We start from the raw sequence: 24304 nt of genomic DNA on the forward strand, positions 1-24304 counted from the left end.
TATACTGAAAGACTGTGCAAGAGTTCTGGAGTCAAACTTGCTGTGAAGTATGACAGCAAGATGAGGGAATCTACACATAGGACCGTCAGACCTTGAACGGGGCTCTTTTTTTCAACAAATAACATGCACGGATCGCAACAGATGAAGTGAGGCACGGAAACAACCAATCGGCAATATTGATATTGTTTCCACCCTGAGGGTCCGGTTTAACGAGTAAATAAAAACATTCTGCATTGACAGCAAGACCAGGCAGATGACCTCGAGAAAGAGGTGACGAGCAGTCGACGTGAACTCAGTCAATCAAATCAAATGCCTTGATTGTCTCCCGAATTCAAGCATGAAAATAGTCATACCAGTGTTTAAAGGATTTTGGACTATGCGGACTAACCAGAGAGGGCAAGACAACTTCACAAGAACTTGAGAAGCCAGGACCGAGACCACAAAACTCACTTATTTAAAGACGGACGGAAGCCCAAATTTGTTTGATAACGAAAGGCCTAGTCGGTATGCCCAGCCTACACATGGAAAGAATCTTCTCCAAACGCAAGTTTGGAGAGCATACCCAGCTGAAAGAGATGAATGCTTGACAACAACACTTAAAGTCGCTGTTACGAAGTATTAATCCTTCTCAAGCTCACCTGAAAGACTCTCCTGTAGGATTTATACGGGGGACGACAATTCCTACCGTGTACCTCAACCCCTTAAATAGTGAAGGAGGGGTAGGGAAGATCATCGACCGATGTATTGCCTAGCCTTGTGGTGATGTACAGTACTCAGGTAAAGACTTGATAGAATCTACCAATATACTTGAGCAATAATCGCGTCTTTTAACAAGCTACATAGACAAAAGCGGTATCTCCGTGCTACCCCTCGACTTGTGTGCCTAGCTGCATCTACAATACTTCTTGTATTCCTCGAACAGAGAAAGGAGAAAGGAGAAAGACAGTAAAGGAATCATTGCCAATAAGGAGAAAACAGGAATATCTTCGAAGAACGTCGAGTGGGAGGAGAGTTGACTTCTAGTGCTGCTGTCAGCTTGAATTGCCTCTCGGTGATGATTTGTGTGATGTACGTATGCGTCGTGAGAATTTGCGGCGGCGAGGAGGCGAGTGTCCCGCTAGTGCAAGCGAGGCTGTTCACGGACGGAAAGATCTCGACAAGTCCAACCTTCCCCAGACGGCGAATATCAACCTGCTCTTGCCTCAAGCTCGGTCAAATCTCGATAACATTGTCATTCGTATCTCTGCTTCTTCTGCTCTCACCCTTGATCGACCTCGAAAGGAGCGCAACGTTGTAAACACGCCTCAGCATCCGAGATCCCGGGTAATCGAGCCAAATCCTTCCTCACTCCCAATACCCCCACTACAGGCACAACGATCAAGAAACATCTGCGAAACCTGGCTATGGTGATATTGGCACACTGTTAAATATTTGGCGGAGCGAACACCTAGGAGCAAGCCACGCGTTGGTGGTCTCGTGTCAGGGACGCGTTCTGCTCAACGAGAGAGGGGCTGGTCTGACCCCGAGGATTTTACGAGATATCCCAGGATATTCAAAGTCAACCACAAAGAAACACGCTCAACACAACATACATCATGGATCCTCCGACTCGATCTCAAGTCAAGCGCCGCGCTGTCTCAGCTCAACATGTTGGTAACAACCTGTCCGCAAACCGCATGTCAGATGAATCTCCGAGTACCTTCACCTCGAAGTCAAAATATGGACAGCTTGCTGTTGACGGACAACCTCTTCGGTCCAGAAATCAAATGGTCTCGGTAGGATGGGTTGAAGGGGACAATTCAGTGTCCAGAAGGACGTCTAGTCTACAATTCGAGCTCGCCGAATGTGTCGAGACCAAGACTATCACCACAACCACAACAACTAAGCGATCATACCCCCCTCTTCTCATCCGACAAGACCTAGATAAATTGGATCCCAAAGAGTATCCTTTGGCTCTTCAACAACCTCCGCCTGAACTCCTCAACTTCTCCTATGAGATTGATGATTCATCTGCAGGTCAAAGTGAGGATAGCACCGCCAAATTGGTCAGTAACATTCACGGCGCAAATACTACCGTTACAGCTAACAATCTGGTATTAGAACTTTCCAGCATCCATGATTCTCGATGATATATCTCCCAAAGAATTCGACGATCAAGACAACCTTGAGACCTTGAAAACATACAAGAATTTCTCGGCCAACACCTCCGGCCAACAACTATCAGAACGACTTAGCCAAAAGCTAGATATGGTTAATCAGAGAAGATCAGTGAAAACCGCTTCAGAAATACGCTTCAAGACTCGAAGAGCACAAAAGACGATGAAGCAAGAGCCCAGAGATAGCGAGGAACTCGAATCTCCGAGAGAAAATCACCGACGCCGTCACGGCTTGGGAATGCACCTTTCACACAATCCTACGTTTCCTGCAACACCAGACATGTCGGAAGTAGACGTCTCCAATGATCGTACCCAGCCATCGACCAAATCATTTTTCGACAGTGCATACACACCACACTCAGGCTTGAGTCAGAACGACTCATTCGAAGATGTCCCGAGCCCGCCAGAGTTTCCGAACCAGGAAGCTTTCACAAATGCCGTTGCTACACCTCCGATTGCAGAATCCGATCTAGAACCATTAGAGGATACTACTTCGTATACATTGGCTTCTGGACAACGACCTACGGTCAATACTGCTGCCGCGCAGAATGCAAGCTTACCCAGTCCTGGTCTATCTCCTACTTTCTCCTCTGCCAATATTCCCCACGATCTTTTCACTCGAGCTGATGCTATCAGAGAGGATGGCACAGCATCAGCCGCTAGTCCTGCCACTCAAATTGGCGATAGTCAGGAGACTTCTGATGGCGATGACTTAGATCTATCAGAATCTCAAGCCTTGCGTCCGTTTCAGCAAAGCTCTCGTGGTCATCCGACTATGTTAGATGCCCAATCGATGCTTGAGACTTTCGATGCAATGCCAAACGATATGAAGACTCTAATGATGTATCAACTGCTTCGGCGCTGCTCGAGGAAAACCCTACACGTTATCGCGGATGTTGTCAACCCTGCTTTGAAATGTGATTTCCTTGATCAGTTGCCCACTGAACTTAGCTTGCACATTCTTACCTTCCTCGATCACAAGGATCTATGTCGTGCTGCACAAGTTTCAAAGCGCTGGAGAAATATTATTGATTCTAATGAGACAGGCTGGAAGGAGCTGTTTGATAGGGATGGATTCATCCTACCGCAAGGGGAGCTCGATAAAGCTATTCAACAGGGCTGGGGTTGGCAGGATCCTCATGGACCGGATGGAGCTGAGAGGGATCTCAGCGTGCCTCCAGAACCATCATCGTTAGATACTGTTGCTCTTGCTGCGCATCTCAAGATTGAGGCTGGACCGTCTCGAAAAGGCCGCGCTCCGACCAAGAGGAAGCGCGCCCCTGGTGGTTCAGGAGCTGATCGAGCCAAGCGCAGGTCCGTAGGCCACGAGTTTGCCGACAAAGCCCAAGGCATGGTCGCAAAATATCCGACTATGCCCAAATTCTCCAAATCCGAAGGGCCTTTGAGTTCTGCAAGCGCTGCTGCTGCTGCGGTGCCAAACCCAGAATTGGGTCTCCCTGGACTTCGGAAATTGCATCTCTACAAGTCGTTGTATCGCCGCCATTTTATGCTTCAACAAAGTTGGATGAGTGGCAAAGTAGCTCCTCATCATTTTGCATTCCCAGCTCATCCTGCACACGTTATTACTTGTCTTCAATTTGACGACGATAAGATTTTGACAGGTTCTGACGATACACTTATTCATGTCTATGACACAAAGACCGGTAAACTTAGGAAGAAGCTTGAAGGTCACGAAGGTGGTGTTTGGGCCCTTCAATACGAAGGCAACGTACTGGTGTCTGGATCCACCGACCGCTCTGTTCGAGTTTGGGATATCGAAAAGGGACTCTGCACACAAGTCTTCCATGGCCACACGTCAACAGTACGATGCCTTCAGATTCTCATGCCTGAAATGACACGACGGACGGAGCAAGGTGTCCCGATTATGGTCCCAGAGAAACCATTAATCATCACCGGATCCAGAGACTCGCAACTGCGAGTATGGAGACTGCCCTTAGGCGAGCAAGGCGACAAGCGCTACAGCTCGACAGGCCCACCTGCAAATGATACTGACTGCCCTTACTTCGTCCGCGTATTGGCTGGCCATCTGCATTCCGTACGTGCTATTGCTGCTCATCAAGATACATTGGTCAGTGGCAGCTACGATAACACTGTAAGAGTTTGGAAGATTTCTACTGGAGAGACGATTCATCGACTTCAAGGACATGCTATGAAGGTTTACAGTGTAGTCCTTGACCACAAGCGCAATCGATGCATCAGTGGCTCAATGGACACTTATGTCAAGATCTGGTCGCTCGAGACTGGTGCCTGCTTGTTCACGCTCGAAGGCCATTCATCGCTTGTTGGATTGTTGGACCTCAGTGACGAACGCCTCGTGTCTGCAGCAGCAGACTCAACGCTTAGAATTTGGGATCCAGAAAATGGACAGTGCAAGAGCACACTGAGTGCCCATACAGGCGCCATCACATGTTTTCAACATGACAGTCAAAAAGTCATCTCTGGGTCTGACAGAACTCTGAAGCTATGGAATATCAAGACTGGAGAATGCATCAAGGATCTTCTAACGGATCTCAGCGGCGTTTGGCAAGTCAAATTTGATGAGCGCCGATGTGTAGCTGCTGTTCAACGCGACAATCTAACATATGTTGAGGTTGGTCTATAAAAGAATATCCTATGATGATTTTGCTAACTCGGATATACAGGTTCTTGATTTTGGTGCTTCTCGGGACGGCGTTCCTGCATGGAAGCGTGGTGCACGTCGACTCCTCGCTCCAGATGCTGATGCCGAACCGGACCTCACCATCGTTGAAGAAGAAGTGTTAGACGACTGAATAGCAACCTAATCGTTCACCAAAATTAATGGAAGCAAAAGATACCCGGTATTGCACAAGATTCAACTTTTATTTTGTAATTCGGCGTCAAAAGGGTCGTGGACGGCGCATTTGCATGCATAGCACAGCGAGGAATAACGATTGTTGAACGTACATGCCCTTTGGCGTTTATTTTGGGAGATGTATAGCATAGGACGATGGTATATCATGCATTGCGTTGCGTTTTCTCTCACTGAGCTAGCTGCTTTGCTGGAGTAACAGGACAGTAATGTCATGAGCGTTGCTTTTGTGATGAACTGCATGAGGCAGCTTGGTATTATACATATGTGTGGAAGGCCGAGCAATGCAATGGTCCACATTATTTAATATGCAGGTGTGCGTGCGTGCAACGTGGATGCTTCTTTGACTCACATAGAAGCTTCCTCATAATCACGACCTCCATCACTCAACCAGATTATTGCCTGAATCAACAAGATGCTATTTCTCAAGCGAACACTCGCTTACCGATCCAAATCCTTCAAAGCTTTGAAGCTCACGAATAGGGGTAAAAATTCACTCCTTGCCTCAAGCGAGTCGAGAAGGGGGTTAATTAAGCGATACCCCCTATCCCCACTCACATCAACATCACCTTCCCCAACCACTAAACACCACCAACCCCCCTCCTCATATACCTCCAAACATACTCTCCCCACTTCTCCTCCCCGACCCCTTCATCCTCCACAAAATCATCCAAACTCAACTCCAGCCTCCCCACCTCCCTAAACCCACACTTCTCAAAAGCCCTATACCCATCATGACTACTGCTCACCCACGTATACACCCTCTGTTCATCAGCGAGCCGTGTGCCCCAGCGGATGAGAGATGAGCCCACGCCGTGCGATTGGTGCGAGGGGGCGACGTTGATGCCCATTAGGATGAGGCATCTGACACCCGGTGGCGTGAGGAGGGATGAGTAGTGCGTCATTGCTGCGTCTGTGAGGGTTGCTAGGTGTTTGATTTTTGGGACACTGGGGTTGGATGGTGGTTTTGGTGGGGGAGGGAAGGGGTCTTCTTGTGTTTGTGTTTTGGTAGGAGAGGGGGGAGAGGGAGGGGCGTCGGTAGGTTGGAAATTGATGTAGCGCCAGGCTGCCCAGCCGACTATTTCGTGGGAGGGAGAGACGGCTTTGATGACGGCGCCTTTGGAGGTGTCGTTGATCCAGGAGGAGAGGGGGGAGGACATGCCTTCGCCGTGGTTGTAGCCTGCGTAGAGGGCTTTGAAGCGTGTGTGGGTGTCTTGTTCGAATGCGGCGTGGGAGATGGTTATGAGGGTTGGTATGTCGCTAGGTTCGGCAGGGAGGAGAGTAACGCTGGAAGTCATGATTGGTGATGGTGTTGTAAGCTGAAGATTATTGATGTATGCATTGACATGTGGATGGATATGTTGGGGGCAAGTCCTGTAAAGTACTTTGATACCAGAGACAATTGAACTGTTTCAACAATTCTCCGCATTGACCTTGAGCGACTGACTCACCGGCCAGTGACTTGCATGAAGGACGAAGCGAAACGGGTAGGGGTTAGTGCTGACTTGCACTTCGTTTGTGGGGTAAAGTGAACAATGAAACAAAACCATTGTACAGCATCATATCAAGACGTATCAATGTCCATCAAATGGTAAAATAGTGTATGCGTGACAATAATTAACGATAAACATTAACAATCTAGGGGTATCGTGAATACAATACGACAAAACGGTATCTAATTTCAGTCCAAAACGCCATGCTCGAAGTTACGTGCCAGGATACGGTTGACTTGGGGTAGTAGTAGTGACGCCTTCAGAAGGTGCAGTATTAACTCCATTCGTGCCAGTCGTGACATTAGTGCCATTGGTTGGGGCTGTGGTCGAAGCTGTGGTTGGGTTCGTATTGTTTGTCGACGGCATTTCCATCGAGGCTTCTTCCCCATTATTCTTATATGCCGAGGAAAAGGGACCGAATTGGTCGTTGTGCTGAAGAGACTTCCACATAATGTAGGAGCTATAAATCGAGCTGTTAATGAGACGTTCAAGAAAGAGCAATTCGTCGCACTAACCTCGCAAAACTTGCGATAACACCCGGCCACAAGATGACTGTTGAGGCAACGCAATATGCATTCTTTCGATATATGGGATTTGGTGGGCCGTTCGCTCGAAATAAGTCATCGGCGAGGGCTGTTGACATACCAGAAATGTAAGCTCGGTGTGTGGCAACGATGACCTAGAACATATATCAATAAGAATAGTAGCTTTTGGAGAATGATCATCTCTTACGGTCAGAGCAATCGCGTCTGCCAACGCCATGATAGAAACGACAATGGAGCATATCTTCCACGCCCACTTGACAGATGTACTCTCGCGTCGCTCGGGCCAGAAGAGATCGAAGAAGAAGCCTGATCCAAAAATGGTCGCAACGGCTATGCCAACAAAAATGTTGTATGAAAGTATGCCGACAATATCGTTATTCTGCACGTGTGCTCGTCTGCCATCTCGAGTCTGAATACCATCTTGTTCATCCACATAGTCTGTTATAAGTTAGCGTTGCTCAATCGCAATATCATTGAGATCATACCTGATAATGCTGCCGTCCCAACTGACTCTGATACCACACACAGAATCATGGCAATCTGATAGACTATCATCTTCACCTTCCGTAAGTGATACACATTGTTGAACATGTAAGATCCTTTGAACTTGGACCACTGCATGTCCTTCAAATCCAAACCCCATATTACCGCCATTTTATTGCTTCGCAGAACACAAGAAAGTGGATTAAGGGGTGAGTGTTCGAATAGCACAGATGTTTGAGTAACTGTGCTTGCAGACTTAAAACTGCGACAGAGGTAGTTATATGAGGGAGACGTATGGAAATAAAAGTGCGAGTAGTTTTTGGGTGGGGAGATTTAAAAGCAACCATGAATTGATCTGCTGCAAGCCTGATGACCGAGACCGAGCCAGCCCAAGGCTTGGTAACGAACAAGTCGATCTAGTTCCGGGAATGCCAAAAATTAATTAATAAGGGAAAGGATCGCATGTCTGGACCACAAACGACGTCCTGTGCTGGTTGTGGCTGGTATGAGGGCAAGCTCCGGCTGCTATCGGCGGGCTGGGGAGACGTCATACCTCATGATTCGCATCAGATCCACCGGAGAAATTCTGATAATCGCTCGGCTTCTGCACCATCCCAAGAAGCTTCGGGTGGAGCGGAGAGCTCTATTACTTAGAAAAGAAAAGATTGAGCAGGACTAAGCAGGACTAAGCAATACTAGTCGTGCTTGGAGACATGGAGGCGAATATCAGATCAAGGCGAGTGCGGGTATGGCGGGATCGTGATCATTTCCATGCAAGTCTGGGATTTGATTTTATCTGTTGACCAGTTGAATCCCGCCCTGTAGTTCCAGCTACAGAGTTTTTGTTTCATGTCGTGTGCGAGGCTGAATAACAACATGCCTGCAAGATGACGTTGATTGCTTTTGTCTCCCAATCATGAATGGTGGCTGATCTTTGATGGAGCTTTAAGATGAGGATATACCCTTCTTAGATCGCTATCCCGCCTTGGCAGATGTAGGTGGAACGGGGTTCGAGACTTACTTGTTAGGGTCCTGACGACGCGAGGCAATCGTCCGTATTTGAGGGTCTTCAGACTCCTATGATGCTATTTTGAAAATCCCATAGCACATCATGCGTGTTACACGTCCAACTTAGAGCTTGACGGGGTCAAGAGCCGCGTCAGGTACAACATGGCACCAGAGAACCCGTCAGTGAAAGGGCCGAGTCAAGTCGAAGCTGCTCTGCTAAAGTAGTGCATTCCGTACTGGAGTACGCGGCTCCAAATAGATGTGGCTTCCTCTCTGTATTTTCGAACGAGCGTTGATATATTTACCGAGGAAAGACGCTGTTTGTTGGAGAGTCCTCAATGAAAGTTCCAGGATGGTTGAAGATATACTTTCCTTGGCGGTAGGTACGTACCTATCTAGGTACTCGTGGAAGTTCTTCGACGAGACATGAAATTGCCAACTCGCAAACATTTTCGAAGTGCTCATGCGTCTAAGTGTTTCTCAATGCAAAAGAATACTGCTTTTTGGCTGACTTAAAGCTCCTCAATGTGCCAGTTGTTGAAAGACAATTCAAGATGCAGAGTTGAAGGCCGAGAAGGCTCCTCCAAACTCACTAAACCTCTTTCGTCCTATCACATGATGTCCCCACTAAGGATTGAGAAGCCGAGACGAGATTCTTCGACCTTCGAAATTCCTCTTTCTGAGCCTCACAACCTCCCCAAACAGTTTCCTACACTCAAACAATTTGGGAGGTTGGCACTGCTTGGACAAAAAACTGCGTCGACGCCCACAAATCGTGATCCTGCGACTTCGACTTTGAATTGAGGGGACTTGAAGAACCCCACAATACTCAGCTTTGTAAGGTATGTAAGAAGCCAATAGCTACACGCAAACCCCTTCCTTCATGATGATATACAAGCTGGCACCAGTCTTAACGAACGCGACTGTACTCTCTGTTCTTGCTGAACATGCTATGACTTCGGTCTCCTTCTGATCCTTTTCGACCTCTCCACAATTATTTGCTTCTCTCGATAAACTTGTGCTGACATTCAGCTCTCGCAATAGAATTACCTTTGACCCCGCCTACTCTACCTCGCAAACTCTCTGCCCAAGATGGTTCTCCACAACCCCAATAATTGGCACTGGGTCAACAAGGATGCTTCGTCGTGGACTAAGCAATACATCGAGGACAGTATTAAAGGTCTCGAAGCCGAAGAGAATGGCGTTACCGCAAAGGTGGACAAGCTGATCAGCATGGATGGAGACGTCGATGTCAGTCAGCGCAAGGGCAAGGTCATTACCATCTTTGACGTGAAGCTTGTCATCGAGTATTCTGGTATGCAAAGATTTCCTCCAGGAAAAGTGTCGTTACTAATTGCTCAGGTACCACCAAGGATGCAGAGGATGTCAGTGGCACAATCACAGTTCCCGAGGTTGCTCATGACACTGAAGAAAACGAGTATGTTGTACGTCTCTTCGTCCCCATGGGCGCCTTGCATGGCACAACTAACCGCCCTAGTTCGACATAGACATCTACTCCGATGCCAACTCGAAAGCACCAGTAAAAGACCTCGTCCGATCCAAGCTCGTCCCGCAACTCCGAAAGGAATTCGCAAAGCTCGGTCCAGCTCTTATTGCTGAGCATGGAAAGGATATCCAGCACGCACCAGGTTCCGGCCCATCTAGCGGTGTCTCCACACCTAAGCTTCACCAACCTTCCGCGCCTGCTTCGACCACAACTCAAGCTTCACATACCTCCAAAGGCGACTCTTTGGTTAACACCACAACTGTCACCGACAGCCAAGAGTTCCGCGCTCCGGCCTCTGAGCTTTACCAAACATTTACCGACCCCCAACGCATCGCAGCCTTCACTCGAGCAGCACCCAAGCTCTTCGAAGGTGCTAAGAAAGGCGGTAAGTTCGAGTTATTCGGCGGTAACGTTACTGGCGAGTATCTCGAGCTCGTTGAACCTACACAAATCGTTCAGAGCTGGAGACTGGATCAATGGCCCAAGGGACACTACTCTCGTCTCGAAATCAACTTTGACCAGAACGATATCGACAATGTCACGGTGATGAGGACGAATTGGAGCGGAGTTCCCGTTGGACAGGAAGAGGTCACCAAGCGTAATTGGTCGGAATATTATGTTCGTAGCATAAAGACTACCTTTGGGTAAGCACATCCATCCATTGCAATATACTGGAAGATAGCTAACAGCAATCCTAGCTTCGGAACTGTTCTATGATTCATGACTTCTGTACTGGAAGATACAGGACAGCACGAGACATGTTTCTGACGCGGATATGAGACCTGGTGGTGGCATCCTTGCTTTTCTGGTGGAGTTTAGAGATAGGAACCTGAACTTATATCAATGAATAGAAAGCAATTCGATGACTTACTTCACACTAGAAATCTTCATTTGAATTTAGAACTGTAATTCATTGTTCATTCTCGCATTTGTATGCCAAATAATCATCGCCTATTTTATCCACAATGCAAATCCAATCGCGCCATCCGTATGCACATGCGTATGCATCAACCCATCCAACTCTACCGATTCCGATCCTATACAACAATCAAACCAGAGCGTGCCCGAATCTAGGGTATATAAACGTTCATACAATCATACAGCCATCCCAATCCTTTCCTATCTTTCCTTCCCTGCGTTATCTCCTCCCAAGCACCTCCGCAACATCAACCGAATGCCTCGTCTTCGGCACCATCTCAAACTCCTCCCCAACCGCAAACCCCAAACTCCTTCTCCCCTCCACCGAAAACTTCCTCCTCGTCAAACTCCCCATCGGTCCCCTCCCCACCGCGGCCCCACCATCCTCAATATCAACTGGGCTCCGCACCACCTCCGCTTCAGGCATGACTCTCCTCCTTTCCAACAACTCCTGGATCTCTCCTTCCCGCTCCCTCTGCGCATCTTCATCCATGCTACTTTTGATTTGCTCTTTATCCCCAGCGGCAGCAGTAGTGGTCCCATCAGCTTCCTGCTTCAGCCTCTCCTCGAACCGTTTCCGGATCAGAGGATCTTTCTGCAGTTCTTGGAAGAGGTCTGTTTCCGTCGGCCAGAAGGATTTCCGGATGCTAGATATGCCGAGCTCCATTAGGATGAGAGAGCAGAGGGTGAGGAACAGGACGAGCCACCAGAGGAGGTTGTTGCCGAATTCGTGGAGGAAGCCGGATTTGATGGGGTAGAGGAGGTAGGTTTTGGAGGGCTTGAAGAGCGCCGAGAGGACGATGGTCCAGAGGAACCAGCCGCCGACTGAGAGGAGCCAGCCGAGGGCCGACATCAAGGTTTTGTTGTGCATTTCTAGGAGACTTTGGGGGATTATTAGGTTGTGAGCTAAATTTGTGGGTGTGGATCAAGAACTTACAGGAGTTTGGTGTTGATGAATATCACGGCAGCGGTGAAAGCTAATGTGCCCATGGAGAGAAGATTGTCGTCTCTGGTGAAAAGTGCTTCGCCAAAAAGGCCGAACATTGTGAAGTAGATAATCATTGACCCGGAGACGGCCATGAACATCCAAGACACGTATTTCTTGATGTTGAAACCTTGATATCGTTGACCCATGGTATAGAGTTCCGGTACGGCAAGAAGAGTCGAAGCGTTAAGGTCTTGCTCGAAGACACCAAGGAAAATGACTGGCAGGGACGTGAACAATGTGTTGAAGACCGTAAGCGAAGTCGACTCGAACAATGAGGTGCCAGTGTAACCATTCCACTTCTGGTAAGTCGCTTGAATTAAGTAGAACATGAGTTCTTTCCAGAAGGTGGCGAGGATATACTTTCCAGTCCTAACATAGTTCCATCTTCCATGGACAAGCAGCAATCTCTGCAAGAACCTGAACTGCGCAATCGAGTAATCAGAAATTCTAGCTGCTTGCAAACCTTCCTTGCCAGAAATACCAATTCCGACATGAGCTTCTTGAATCATAGCAATATCGTTGGCTCCATCACCAATAGCCAAAGTAAGCGACTTATTGACCTTCGTCCGAATCTTCTTGACAAGAGAAGCTTTCTGGCTTGGTGACGCTCGACAGCAGATGACAGAGTCGGCAAGGACAACAAGATCGAAGAACAATAGAGATAAAGTCTCGTTGGCGTCGATCTCGCTTAATGTCTGTCCGTCAACCACGATCACTGAGTGTGCTATGGCGCCTTTGGTGATGTCCAACAAGGTGGTGGCCATTCGCTGCTCAACCTCTCCTGTAGTGTGATCCAGGATCACGACTTCGGAGTAAGGTTTGCATATCCTTGCACTATGAGCAATGTTGATAGCCGTCTCCCTCTTGTCGCCTGTGAGCATCCAGATCTTGATATTCGCTCTTCTGAGTTTGTCAATCGTATCTGGAACGCCTTGCTGCAACTTGTCCTCAATAGCAGAAGCGCCAGCAAGCTCAAAATTCTGCTCGATCATCTCTCCAGCGTTTTCTATTAACTTCTGGCGGTCCACAAGACTCGTGGTAGCGTCAAGATAAATCTTCTTCCAGCCATCGTATTCCTGTTCATCCAAGAATCTATAGCCAAAAAGAAGGGTTCGAAGACCTTCTGAAGCAAAGTCATCGATATGCTGGAAGCACCTTTCAAAGACAGCTGAATCGTCAAGAACCAGAGCTTCGTCTACCATATCATCAAACCCATCATCATAATAAGCAGACGACCGTCGTTCACTAGAAGCAAACGACATTCTATTCATCGAAACTCGTGGTGTCTCGTACGCACTCGTATCATCTGGTGCCGCTTCGACATCCGTTTCGCGCTGCTGTAGCCAAGAGTCAAGCTCATCTCGAATGGGTTGCAATCTCGTGCTCGCCATGCTCGGTCTCCCATGGCCAATGCTCTTCCGGCTTAAGGTCATGCTCCCTCTATTCAAGCTGAAGCTTGTTCTGGGACTGTGCTCGCTCATCCTACGCAGAGCTTGTTCGGCCTCCATACTCTTTCGCTTACTTGATCGTCTCGAGACTTCTGCTTTCTTCTGGAGGGCCAGTGGAGCCATTTTCAACCTTGGCATGATCGCTGAATCGGCACCTTTGCAGAAGATACATATTCTGCCATTCGGGAATCTGACAATAATTGACATTCTCTTCCGCTTGCTAGAGAACTCAATGACATCAAGAATATCATAAGATTCGACGATATTGTCAGAAGAGTCGGGACCGCCAGGATAAGTAATTGTTATTGAGCGAGCTGGTCGGTCAATCACAAGGTAACCCAGCTCCTGAGCGGCTTTGACAAGAGCCAACTCGTCAGGAGATGCTGCTTGAAACTCGATGTCCCCATTAGACTGCACTTCTGGCAGACATGTATGACAGAGTGCCATTGAGAGCAGGAAGAATTTCGCTTTCCTAGTAAAAACACTATGTGGCTTTTGTTGCATGAACTTTAGCAAATCCTCTGTCCGCATTTCCGGTTGAGCCTTATTTGGCCGAGCTGTAGATCTCCAAATAGACCCAGACCTGCGAGGAACAGATGATGGGATGACGCTGCTTGACACTTCAGAAGACATACGGGATGTTTCGACAGTTGGTCGCCGAGACTTCTTCTTAGAATGGCGCTTAGCGATGCCTTTGCCTTTACTCTTCTTTCTAGTCGGACCTGTGGTTTCTCGACTCTGTTCAAGCTCTGCAGCTTCTTTTTGCAAATCGAAGTCGTGCAGCCAGGCATAACCAGCCACGCTTAGCTTTCGGAACCTCATCACGTTGTCTGTTAAGGTACCGGTCTTGTCTGAGAAGATGTAGTCAACCTGACCGAGATTTTCCAAGATAGTGGTTGTCTGGTATATTGATCAGCAAAGGTTCTAACAATGTACCTTAAAACATTAATCAATAAAGGAATACCAACATTGCAAGTCATAGGAGTATCCGACACAGGATCATACATCTCCACATCCGCCATAAGAATCAACTGTCCAACCTTAATGATCTCCAGACTGACATAGAGCGACAGCGGGATGAGCGTATTGTAAAGAATGATAAACCCAATAATGATCTGAGTGAAATTGACATGAGCTCCTTTCAGGTAAAAGGCTTTGCTCTCAGTCTGCCTTGCCCAGATCTGGTACGCAATAGTGCAGAAGAGAGCAAGAAGGACAACGAACACTACCAGCATCACCACAATCTTATTCGTGATGAACTGGATAGCAGGAGCTTTGATGCGAGGGTTCTTGTTCGCATTCATCCGAATCTTGCATTCTTCTCCTGTGTTGATGACCATACCAATAGCTGTAGACGTATTCCTGAGCGTGCTGCCCCGGAAAATAACCTCGTTGGTAGTGAGAGGTAAAGTCTCGTCTCCAACCGTGACTTTCCCGTCAAAATTGTACAAATCGATGTTCGGGTCCTCGACGACGACAGTGGCTCGGCATGCAGCAATCTCTTCAACAGAGCGACAATGCTTTGCCAGGTTCGGTGGTGCTTGCTTGCTCTTCAGATTCGTCTCACCGTCTAGAGCCATGGTTTCGATATATGCAATGCCATTGGCACCATCAGAGTGGATTAACACCATGTCCGCAGGGACAGGATCATCTCTGCTGAGCTTGATGATATCTCCAACCTTGACATCTCTCCACTTCAATGAAGCCCAGTGCTTTGGTCCATCGACAGGCATCACAAGTTCACTCTCCTCACTACTCTTAGAAGAAGGCACCAAACTCTTCAACCCTCTTAAAGGCTCTTTCTTCCTAACTTCTCCCACAGGTTTGTAGGCATGCAGCACCGTCGTCGTCCTATTGTTCTCCACTTTATCCAGTTTATACCGCCTCACATCATCATAACCCTCCTTGCCCATACTAATAGTAACAAAGACCAGCAAAGGCGCAATCGTAGTATAACTACCTGTGGTACTCAACCCCGGAATCATCTGCAGAATCGAAACCAGCAAAAAATACGCATTAGCCATTTTCGAGAACTGGAAGAAGAGTTGCCGCGGCACGAAGTTCCAGAGCGTGTATCGAGAAGACCGGATCTGGTTCCCCAGGTAAGGATGTCCGGTTCTCTCGTCGATCAATGTAGTCTTGCGGCCAGCATCGAGGTCGATATGTCGTCCGTCTTTGCTAGGCGGTATCTGCGTCTGCCGCAATATGATTTTTTTGATTTGTTTCTTCCAGCCTTTCGCCCTCTGCATCAACGTATTAGACTTGCTGCTTTGTCTCGCCCAGACATCGTAGTTCGGCAGATTGATTGTCCCAAACGTCTTCTTGTCCTTGCTTCTCGAGCCTTCATCCAGGGGGAGATCCTCATTCGAAATCACCATATCATTCTCAACCACAGGAGAAACCGTCACGTTGGAGGAATCCCCCCGCTTCTTCCCCCTCTGCTCAAGCTCGTCTTGCAAACCTCCAGATGGTCCCGCTTCCACCAACTCGATTGGACTATTCTCCGCCTGACCATTGATCGTCCTCGCAAACAACGACCGCCTCAAACTATATCCTCGATCCCTCGTCCTCGGCGACACCGGATTCGGATTCGCTCCTTTCCTCGACGACGGAGAACCCTCCCTCCTCACTCCCGACGTCCGAGTATCAATCTCCAACCTAGGCGCCGCTGCCGCTGCCGCTGCCGTCGCCCGGTCAAGATCTTGCGAGAATCGCACTCGAGGAGGTCCCGCAGCAGCCATCGTCGTCTCGCCGGAAGCCAGCAGCGTCGGATCCGTAGCTGCTCTCCTCACTCCTCCGCCTCCGCCTCCAGCCCCGCCTGAAGAATTCGGGATACTACTGCTATCGTCCGCCATCTCGACGTTGTCGTCGTTGTGCCAGGCCAGCGTTCTGCATTCGAGCTGCTGTACGTACGTGAGGTCGTGTGTTATGTTCCAAGCAAGTCTCGTATGGGGCTTAGACGCGGTTTGGGCTACCAATAGTTTTCGATGGGAGTGTCACCAAGACATATGAGCTGACACCATTATTTTTTCCCTTCCTTCCCTCTTTGTTGATTAATAAAGTGAAAACGAGAAAGTTCTGAAAGATACAGTAGATACAGTAGATGGGAGCCTCTCTCTCTCGTATCGGGATTTCTTGGCTTGGGTTGGTGGTGGGGCTAATTGCAGATCATCTCGTCACAGGAACAGGGCGCAGTTCTGTAAATTCGTACAACTTTTTTACTCAAATAGAACATTTCAGGCACGACATTTTCTTTTTATTCGCTAGCTTTTCCGAGGTGAGAATTTTGGATGCCTCAACGGAATTGCATACATAATATCCGAGTATTGTCTGGAAGCGTGAGGGATATTGTTACGTGGCTCTCTCTTTGAACGGCTAGTTGAAAAGTACTGCGAGTTATTAAATGTCCGTACATATTTTACTTTCTTTCTGTCTTTCGCAATGTTGGACAAGGAGGGCATGCCTTAATGTTATGTTGTAAGGTAAGCAACAAGTGGCAGTGTCTATGAGCTGATCGTCATTGAATCATGTCTTGACTCTCCTCGTCAACACCTCTCATTTGACCGCGTCCGATACTCGTCCTTCAGGCAATTCCAAGACTGGAGAGCGACACCTTTCTTAGATTGGTTTCATGCTGCGACGCTAAAAGAATCCAAAGAGTAAGCATTGCACATACTGGTTTAATCATCTCACAAGATTCAAGTGGAGTGTAAAGTATATCAGATATCTTATGATGAATTTCCATTATTAAGCCCACCATGTGCACAGTTTAGCAAATCCAAGGCAAGCTCCCTCATTCTCAAAGTGCTATCACTTCTCCGGTCCGTATTTATACCCTTCTCTCTCTCCTCTGGAGACACAAAAACAACATGAAGAGATTATCCTTATTGAGGACAAAACTCAGAAACTCGCGCCAATAGAAACCCAAAAGACCGATCGCTGTGCCAGCCATGATCGAACGAGAACGAAGTCGTCATGCAAGGTCGTGGCGTCAAGACAAGGAAGGAAATAAGGAGATGGCAAAAGAGGAATTTTTCGTGTTGGTGAGGCGCACGGAAAATTAAGTGCAGAAAGTTGTGACAAGAAGTGAAGGACAAAAATTTCCACACAGGCCGTATGTACCGCTCGTCCAGAAACACCATCACAAACGCCCCTCCCATATTCTGCTTCAGTCTCCGATTCTCAAGTGACCACCGTCTCCGTGGTTTACTCCAGAACCGAATCCAAACGCAGTCGAGTATCAAGAGGAACAGTCGGCAGGCTCACAGAGAGTACTGCCCTATTGAGGCACATTCTCTGGGGACAGACTTGAGTTTTCGCCAGCATCGAATGATACCAACTGGCTCATATCCATATCTCCTTGTGACTGTTCTGCGAAAGCTGGAGAATGAGGGTGCATGGGGAGATTGAGAGTGTGTTTGGAGTACATCTCATTCAATCCATTTCCATCGTCTGAGATGTTCGAATGATCATGTGACATATTATACACATCTGCTGAAGCACTTCGGTGCATCATAGATAGAGGTGGCGACTGGTCAACGATTGCTGGGTCGCCGTGACTGCCGTGGCTCATGAAGGAGAGCGGAGAGACTGATGGTTGAATCATTCCTCCAGTGGTGTCCACCATTGGATTCGGCGAGAGATATGGAACCGTAAATGGAGTGTTATTATATGAAGAAGCTGGGAGAGCGCCTGTGTCTGGGCCTTGGGAGAAGAAGCCAGGGCTAGCGAATTCGGAAGGAGATGTGGTCGTGGCTGCAGACATGGGATATTGTCTGAAATCCATACCATATCCAGATGAGGTATCGATTCTGAGATTAGGTCCGAGAGGGCCCAAATTGTTCGGCTGCTGTGGTATAGGCGCGAATATGTTTGGGTTGTGTGATTGTTGGGTCTCGCCTGGGTGTTGGATGAGGAATGATGGCATAGGGTTATTAAACATAGAAAAGTCGACAGCCATCGGGACTGATCTACTTCGCTGTCTCTTGTGTCCTGGACCGCGAGGACCTTGGTGTAGATTGACACCCCATCCTTCTTGGAACATTCCGACGTGTGCTTGGGCGTTGTAATTAGGTTGAGATGCTGGACGGTTGCCAGTGGGAGAGACAGGAGCAGAGACGGAAAGTTGTTGATGTTCGAAAGGATTGTGACGAGTCATGAAAGACTCCAGTGACACCAGCTTAGCCAATTGGCCGCTCAAAACTTTAGGATGCCCTCCAAGATGATGTACCATGATCTGCGAAGCTTGTTGATCCTCCGTGAAGTCACCGCATTGGAAGAACCCGCCTGATCCAGAAGAATCCATGAAGAAGTTTGGAGGTCGATTGAGTTCGACGACCAATCCACCCGGCTTTCCCGATTCGATATCTCCATTTTCCAGGAAGATATTCTTGATAAAGGCGAAAGGGTACTCAATCTTGTATCCGGCTTGGTCATTGTTGATGTAGTAAGTCATGCATCCCTTCTCCGGCGAGTAGAAAATGATCAGATCCATGGCATTTTGCCCCACGCGTCTCCATGATCCGATACTTAGCGAACGACATGAAAGATGGTGGATCACTATCGAATCGTAAGTCAAGTCGATACAGAACGTCTGCGACGATGTTTGCACTTACCAACTTTGCCTTGAGGACCTTGGTCGCCTCCCATCATCAAGCTACCACTTCCGTATGGCATGAGTCCAGAACGGCCGAGAAAGTTTCCACCCAACGACTTTCCAGACTCTATGGCCTGGATGGCAAGGTACTGACGCATCGACTCTGGGATAGCATCGCAATCCTCGCCCGTTTCGATGCTTTTCTTTGCCAACAACTTTATTTTGGCTCGTCTAATTATACCCACTTAGTTCTGTATGATCGACAATGTTTGCATAAACTTACCTGTTCTGAAACCAAATTTGCACAGATCGCTCGGTCATATTGATATCCTCCGCTATCCTTTCTCTCACGGTGGCTGTGGGTGTCGGGTTCTTGTTGAATTCCATCTCCAAAGTGACCAATTGATCCTGAGTCGCACGCTGTCTCTTCTGATTTTTCTGCTGCTGAGTCAAGGTGCTCTTCCTCGGTGGTCGTCGGGATGCTGATGAGCTGCTGGCTGAGTTTGACGCGGTTGGACTTGGGGACGAAGACATCTTGATGGCCGCGTTCTCTTGCGACATATCGGCCATCTTGATCTCTGGCGAGGCTGTAGACATCGTCGTGGCGCGTAAATGCCTGGACAATGGCTTCCCAAACTCTCCTAATCTAGTATGCACCTCTCCTGGCAGTGAGTGGCTGCCAAAGGTCGTGTGAGTGAACTGTGTAATTGTTCGGTGTATATGTGGTGTCGAGACTCGACAAATGTGGGATCGATATAATAGATCGACAGAATCAAAAAGGGATAAGTGTGAGTGTAAATGCGGTTCGCTGTTCTCGCAGGGAAGTGAAAGGTACGTGTGTCGTCGAAGACTGGTGGTGTGAAATCGTAAATGCTCGGTGAAGGAACGTGGGTGTGAATTGGGCAATGGTGAAGCGTGAATTGGTGACTGAAGAAGCCGAAGGAGTGACTTGGTGCCGTTAAATGAATGGAACGGTTGACCAGAGTGGCTTGAAAGAAAGTGAAAAGAGAGCGAGGCGAAGAGGGAAGAGGCGGAGGAGATGGCACGATGATGGGCGAGGAAGAGTGAGGATAGTAAAGGAGGGAAGAATCTCACGATTTTGGGATTTTGGGACAGTACATAGCCAGCGCCCAGTGAGCATGGGCCAGGGGGACTAGGGCCAGTCTCAGAAGTGCCAAGACCGCCAGGCTTTAGTGGGGGGGGGGAGTGAGGAAGCAGCAGCTAGCAGCAGCCAGCAGTAGCCCAGCGGTGAAAATAGTAGTAGGTCCAGGTTGATCCAGTAGCGAGTTTACACCGGATTCTGCCAGCGATGCCAACCATCCATCGCACTGGCAGGCAGTCTGGCATAGCATAGCTCCCTCCTGGCACCACATGAACAGCAGCATAGATAGCATGGGGCCGGCCAGAGCGACAAAACACTTTCTACTATTTTGGATGCTACTGTACAGCGAGGGATGGGCAAACCCGCTCAACAATTCGACCAGAAGACGCATCCACGGCTTGCCGGTGTGGAGGGTGCACGGCAGGAACCACCTGCACTTCTTCGAGAAGGGTGAGTTTCTTTGTCCTTACTCGCTGGCCTTATTCGGGCCATGGTCACGATGATCGAAGAACATCGACGAACCAGCACTCCATTCGCAGTGGCTCTCCCGCTGTCTGCCCACACATGATGTTGTTGCTCCCACTCACTCACCAGTGTCAACTACGCTCTCGCTGGATCGCAGGCCCGTAAGCACAGAAAAGGGGAGACTCGACTCGACGACGAATGCGGTGGTGCATCCAAAACGACATGCATCCCATCGCCCAATGGCTTCATGATCCCCGTCGTCCTCGTCCTGCGTCAGACCCCTGAGACCAGGAATCCTGCTGCCACACGGCGGCTGAACCACCTGGATCGTGAGCCTTGACGACCCCCAGGCGCGTGAACTTCCATACCCTGGCCTGGCTCTGCTCTCCCTCACACCCCCTGGCCGTACGCAGGTACGTTCTCGCCCGAGGCCAATCGAAGCCCCCTCATCGTCAGTCATCGTCAGTCATCGTGAGAAGCGATCGAGTTGGGATGCACATGCAATCATCCGGCGCAGAGTTATAAAATAAAATAAAAAGTCATACATACATACAGCAAGTAGCAGGAAGTGAGTGATGCATGCTCCGGTGCTGCTCTCATGCAGGCCTGCATCAACATTACTTATGTCTTTGGTCGTCGGCATCGTCATGATCATCATCATCGTCAACAGCATCGTTCTTCCTTCGCGAACCGTCCTGTGTTACCGTACGGGACTTGCCCTCTCTCTCTCGCTCGCTCACGGGAAGATCGCGGTGCACACACAGAAAGAAGACTGACCTGCTGATTCCGTCTGGTCGGTTTCAACTGGAACTGGACCCAATCCCGTAGCCATGCTCGCACACCCTGTCTGGAGCGAAGCATAATTGCCGCCTCTCACGGGCCAATTACGACTTTGATGCTATCCACAACTGGCTGGGATGAAAATAGAGCATTCGCATCAGCATCAGCATCTTGCTGCTAGCTAGCTAGTAGAATCGCGTTAACAACTCCTCGGCATCCTGTACACGCGCCGTTGAAGGCGTAAACATGTGGGCGGAAGAAAGGAGGTTGGAAGTCAAGAGTTTGAGGTCGACAAATCATTTCTATTTTTTGCATTTTTCCACTCGCTCGACTGGCGGACTGGACTGGAGCATCCCATGACTCCATGAACCCACGACTGACGAGCTTGTCGGAAGCCGTCTCTGTGCCTTGCCTTAGTGTGCGTCTTCACCGCAGGTCGATGTCTGGTTCACACCCTAGCCACTTACTCCATCGAGTCAAGCGTCAGGTACGAGTTTAGCCCCCTGCACTAACAGAGCACCGACGGCGGGCGCATAAAGGGGCAGAGCTCGACGACGCCGACATCCATTCATGATTCACCTCAGAAGAGACAAGACCTGCCCACTGCAACACATCCGGAGAAAATCCCCTAGACATCTGGTCACCGCAACTCTCCTGAAGCAGTAAGGTTGGAGGGTTCGGTGTCTGGCCGATCTCCGCGCGCGCAAGAAAAGAAGAAATCTGAGAGAATCGGGGTTCAGAAGGAGAGTCAGGCGCACGTAAACCGCTTCTTCAAGCAGTGTTGGACGGTTGAGGAACCGTTCTAAAACGTTGTCGATGGGGACCTTGTCCATCCACCTAAGACAGTATGGCGTCGACTCTGCGTCCTATGAAAGTCGACGCTTTCTAGGCCTTGCTGCTGGGGGTCTCCTAGACGCACAGATAAATGCAATATTTTAGGCTCGAGATCCTTATGCATCGCCGTCCGAGGAAGAGTCGCGCCGCTTGCGCTCGCAGAAAAGTGGCGCTGATGAGTGGACGATAATCCTCCGCGTAAGAAGGAGATCCTCGAAGGACCATGCGGTCGTGGTGTGGTGCACACTTCGGACGAAAGTTTTCATCTAGAATTGTCTGGAGTAGAACGAAACTGGAGAACCGTAATTCATGCATCGAGATGTTTTTCATCTTGACAGCGACTTAGCTCCAAACGACTCACGGAAAATCTCCGACCTTCCATCCCCATTTCTCTTCTTCCTTTGCCAGCTCGAGAAAAAAATTAGCTCTATCGCAATCGATATCCCCCACAACTACTCCTCGTCAGTCTCCCACCAAAGCTCCTATTCACCCCACTCGTCACCAACACACATTATCCGACCATTTGCATCTGACAGTTCATGCATCCCAAAATATCTTTCTTTCCAAAACTCGCCGCGTCTTCGTCTCTTCTTCTGCTTCCAATTTTTGCCGTGCCAAGCATTCCCATCCGGGGAGCACGCAATGCATATCCTACGCGTTTGATCTCCTTCACCAAAGGCAACCCTGGGTATCGAATAGCGCACTCCGAAGGACACGCACTCGGTACCAGCAGCCCTTTTTCACATTCGGCATAAATTGTCAGGTCAAGGTTATCGATAAAAAAAGTGCTGTTAAGGAGATCGCATGAGCCTCCTCTATTCCCCGCTTCTCTGAATGGTGAGGGGCAAGCTGAATCTCGTGGCTGAGCGTGGTCAAACACCTTTTGCGCGCCTCGCTTCACCCTCCTTGTCTTATACCGTAATCCATATCGAGATGCTCGACCCGAGATCAGCGACATGGACAGGACATCTTCTCCGAAGTCGCCAGGTCCATGCTCATCATACTGCACCGGAACGTTTCGTTCCATCAGTATATCAAACGCTGGCTGCTTGAATCCAAACTTGTCCTTGGTAAGAGATTTTCTAGTGGCTAAGTACTTTTGTTAATGAAGCGAGGCGAGGCCTGACCTGCCTTCCGGTTAGATTTTCTGGTGCACTATGGTGTAAGAAGTCTCTTTCCGTCGTGGGTCTATGTGCGGGCTCGAGTTGAGATGTGCACATACAACACTTTCAAACTTCTTTGAGGTCGAAGTCTTAATATCTCGCTTGCTTCCATTTACAACCAACTCTTGATGTGGAAATCCTGTGGACCTGCGATCTTTTATCACGGACTTCGACTCTGCGAGTTGCAGAAACATTTCCACAAGCTAGTCTCAAGCTTCGACCAACTAAGAATTGGACAGCATGCTTCGGCCATCTCAATTCTGTGAATCTCCTCACGAGTAGTTCTAGTGAAGGCTCCTGCGGCCAGAGGTCAGCAGCTAGAACCACCCAGCTATGCTCACACATCTTCTATTCTCTACAGATTTTGTACTGCAAGTCTCAACATCACATTCCTCTAACCACCTACGTTCAATACAGCACATAGCCTCAAAGCACCCTTTACTCACATCACATTAAATGCACCGAACCCACCAGCTCAATCACACGCAGACATATCACCACCACCTCAACAAAACCCCAAAACGATCCTCCCTATCCCCACAACCCAACCTCCCGATCTCAGCATTCTCCCGATCTCTCTCTCCAATATAAGCCTTTAAGAAAGGAAGCGAACATCAGACGAAAAAAAGATCAGACGAACGACCCCAACAGCCTAATAGCACCTGCCACACCCCAAACCCTCCACGCAAGCTTGGTTGTAAATGCCTTTGTCGGCATTGGATGGTCGTTAAATCTGCCTCACGAATCTGCCCTCTGTCCTCTGCTGAAGCAGAGTGTTGCTTTCATGTATATTCGGCATTGCCAATTCCGGTTCAGAGTCTTTTGTGGCGGCAATGATCTCAAACTACGTCCACTGGACTGGACGGGACTTCACGGGATGGGACCCTGAATTGGTGAAGTTTGGGTCGGGCTAAAATGCATCTCAAAGATCAGACGAACTGGAGATAGGCTAAATGGGGGGATCATG

At 48.8% G+C, this 24304-nt stretch overlaps 8 protein-coding genes across 8 annotated transcripts; 3 read left to right on the plus strand and 5 right to left on the minus strand.

Moving 5' to 3' along the window:
* The first annotated feature begins 1503 nt into the window (after positions 1–1503).
* Positions 1504–4979, plus strand: LY89DRAFT_389053 (WD40 repeat-like protein). The gene is made up of 3 exons (XM_018207171.1): positions 1504–2045; positions 2101–4767; positions 4820–4979. Exons 1-3 carry the CDS (start codon positions 1596–1598, stop codon positions 4946–4948), a joined length of 3246 nt encoding a protein of 1081 aa, XP_018076277.1. The 5' UTR covers positions 1504–1595; the 3' UTR covers positions 4949–4979.
* LY89DRAFT_389054 (uncharacterized protein) lies at positions 4980–5448 on the minus strand. Its single transcript, XM_018207172.1, has one exon. The coding sequence runs from the start codon at positions 5305–5307 to the stop codon at positions 5011–5013; it is 297 nt and encodes a 98-aa protein (XP_018076278.1). The 5' UTR covers positions 5308–5448; the 3' UTR covers positions 4980–5010.
* On the minus strand, positions 5448–6599 carry LY89DRAFT_389109 (uncharacterized protein). Its single transcript, XM_018207173.1, has one exon. It carries the CDS (start codon positions 6303–6305, stop codon positions 5589–5591), a length of 717 nt encoding a protein of 238 aa, XP_018076279.1. The 5' UTR covers positions 6306–6599; the 3' UTR covers positions 5448–5588.
* Positions 6510–7844, minus strand: LY89DRAFT_389121 (uncharacterized protein). Its single transcript, XM_018207174.1, has 4 exons — positions 7531–7844; positions 7233–7483; positions 7016–7179; positions 6510–6960 (listed from the first exon to the last, which is right to left on the minus strand). Exons 1-4 carry the CDS (start codon positions 7697–7699, stop codon positions 6714–6716), a joined length of 831 nt encoding a protein of 276 aa, XP_018076280.1. The 5' UTR covers positions 7700–7844; the 3' UTR covers positions 6510–6713.
* Positions 7845–9628: 1784 nt separating this feature from the next.
* On the plus strand, positions 9629–10760 carry LY89DRAFT_729416 (uncharacterized protein; the record flags this gene model as incomplete). The annotated part of the gene is made up of 4 exons (XM_018219381.1): positions 9629–9851; positions 9899–9981; positions 10035–10687; positions 10742–10760. 4 exons carry the CDS (start codon positions 9629–9631, stop codon positions 10758–10760), a joined length of 978 nt encoding a protein of 325 aa, XP_018076281.1.
* Positions 10761–10944: 184 nt separating this feature from the next.
* Positions 10945–16488, minus strand: LY89DRAFT_608547 (phospholipid-translocating P-type ATPase). Its single transcript, XM_018210499.1, has 3 exons — positions 14366–16488; positions 11899–14297; positions 10945–11842 (listed from the first exon to the last, which is right to left on the minus strand). The coding sequence occupies exons 1-3, from the start codon at positions 16250–16252 to the stop codon at positions 11182–11184; spliced, it is 4947 nt and encodes a 1648-aa protein (XP_018076282.1). The 5' UTR covers positions 16253–16488; the 3' UTR covers positions 10945–11181.
* Positions 16489–17676: 1188 nt separating this feature from the next.
* On the minus strand, positions 17677–19563 carry LY89DRAFT_576855 (putative homeobox protein HOY1; the record flags this gene model as incomplete). The annotated part of the gene is made up of 3 exons (XM_018208860.1): positions 17677–18956; positions 19013–19224; positions 19277–19563. The coding sequence occupies 3 exons, from the start codon at positions 19561–19563 to the stop codon at positions 17677–17679; spliced, it is 1779 nt and encodes a 592-aa protein (XP_018076283.1).
* A 3107-nt stretch (positions 19564–22670) lies between these two features.
* On the plus strand, positions 22671–22960 carry LY89DRAFT_681289 (uncharacterized protein). Its single transcript, XM_018214254.1, has one exon. It carries the CDS (start codon positions 22714–22716, stop codon positions 22927–22929), a length of 216 nt encoding a protein of 71 aa, XP_018076284.1. The 5' UTR covers positions 22671–22713; the 3' UTR covers positions 22930–22960.
* The last annotated feature ends 1344 nt before the right edge of the window (positions 22961–24304 follow it).

This window comes from Mollisia scopiformis (assembly GCF_001500285.1).
Source record: "Mollisia scopiformis unplaced genomic scaffold LY89scaffold_4, whole genome shotgun sequence".
Classification (NCBI taxonomy): Eukaryota; Fungi; Ascomycota; class Leotiomycetes; order Helotiales; family Mollisiaceae; genus Mollisia; species Mollisia scopiformis.

What these genes read in the sequence shown, in the direction of transcription:
- LY89DRAFT_389109 (XM_018207173.1), bottom strand. Translation starts at nt 6,305, where the DNA reads ATGACTTCCAGCGTTACTCTCCTCCCTGCCGAACCTAGCGACATACCA.
- LY89DRAFT_681289 (XM_018214254.1), top strand. Translation starts at nt 22,714, where the DNA reads ATGCATCCCAAAATATCTTTCTTTCCAAAACTCGCCGCGTCTTCGTCT.
- LY89DRAFT_389121 (XM_018207174.1), bottom strand. Translation starts at nt 7,699, where the DNA reads ATGGCGGTAATATGGGGTTTGGATTTGAAGGACATGCAGTGGTCCAAG. An exon ending in CAGACGCGATTGCTCTGACC is followed by an intron (nt 7,180 to 7,232) that starts GTAAGAGATGAT and finishes TATATGTTCTAG; the next exon opens with GTCATCGTTGCCACACACCG. An exon ending in GTTATCGCAAGTTTTGCGAG is followed by an intron (nt 6,961 to 7,015) that starts GTTAGTGCGACG and finishes CTCGATTTATAG; the next exon opens with CTCCTACATTATGTGGAAGT.
- LY89DRAFT_389054 (XM_018207172.1), bottom strand. Translation starts at nt 5,307, where the DNA reads ATGTGGACCATTGCATTGCTCGGCCTTCCACACATATGTATAATACCA.
- LY89DRAFT_608547 (XM_018210499.1), bottom strand. Translation starts at nt 16,252, where the DNA reads ATGGCGGACGATAGCAGTAGTATCCCGAATTCTTCAGGCGGGGCTGGA. An exon ending in ATACTCCTATGACTTGCAAT is followed by an intron (nt 14,298 to 14,365) that starts GTTGGTATTCCT and finishes TCAATATACCAG; the next exon opens with ACAACCACTATCTTGGAAAA. An exon ending in TTCATCAACACCAAACTCCT is followed by an intron (nt 11,843 to 11,898) that starts GTAAGTTCTTGA and finishes AATCCCCCAAAG; the next exon opens with TCTCCTAGAAATGCACAACA.
- LY89DRAFT_389053 (XM_018207171.1), top strand. Translation starts at nt 1,596, where the DNA reads ATGGATCCTCCGACTCGATCTCAAGTCAAGCGCCGCGCTGTCTCAGCT. An exon ending in AGGATAGCACCGCCAAATTG is followed by an intron (nt 2,046 to 2,100) that starts GTCAGTAACATT and finishes ATCTGGTATTAG; the next exon opens with AACTTTCCAGCATCCATGAT. An exon ending in ACAATCTAACATATGTTGAG is followed by an intron (nt 4,768 to 4,819) that starts GTTGGTCTATAA and finishes TCGGATATACAG; the next exon opens with GTTCTTGATTTTGGTGCTTC.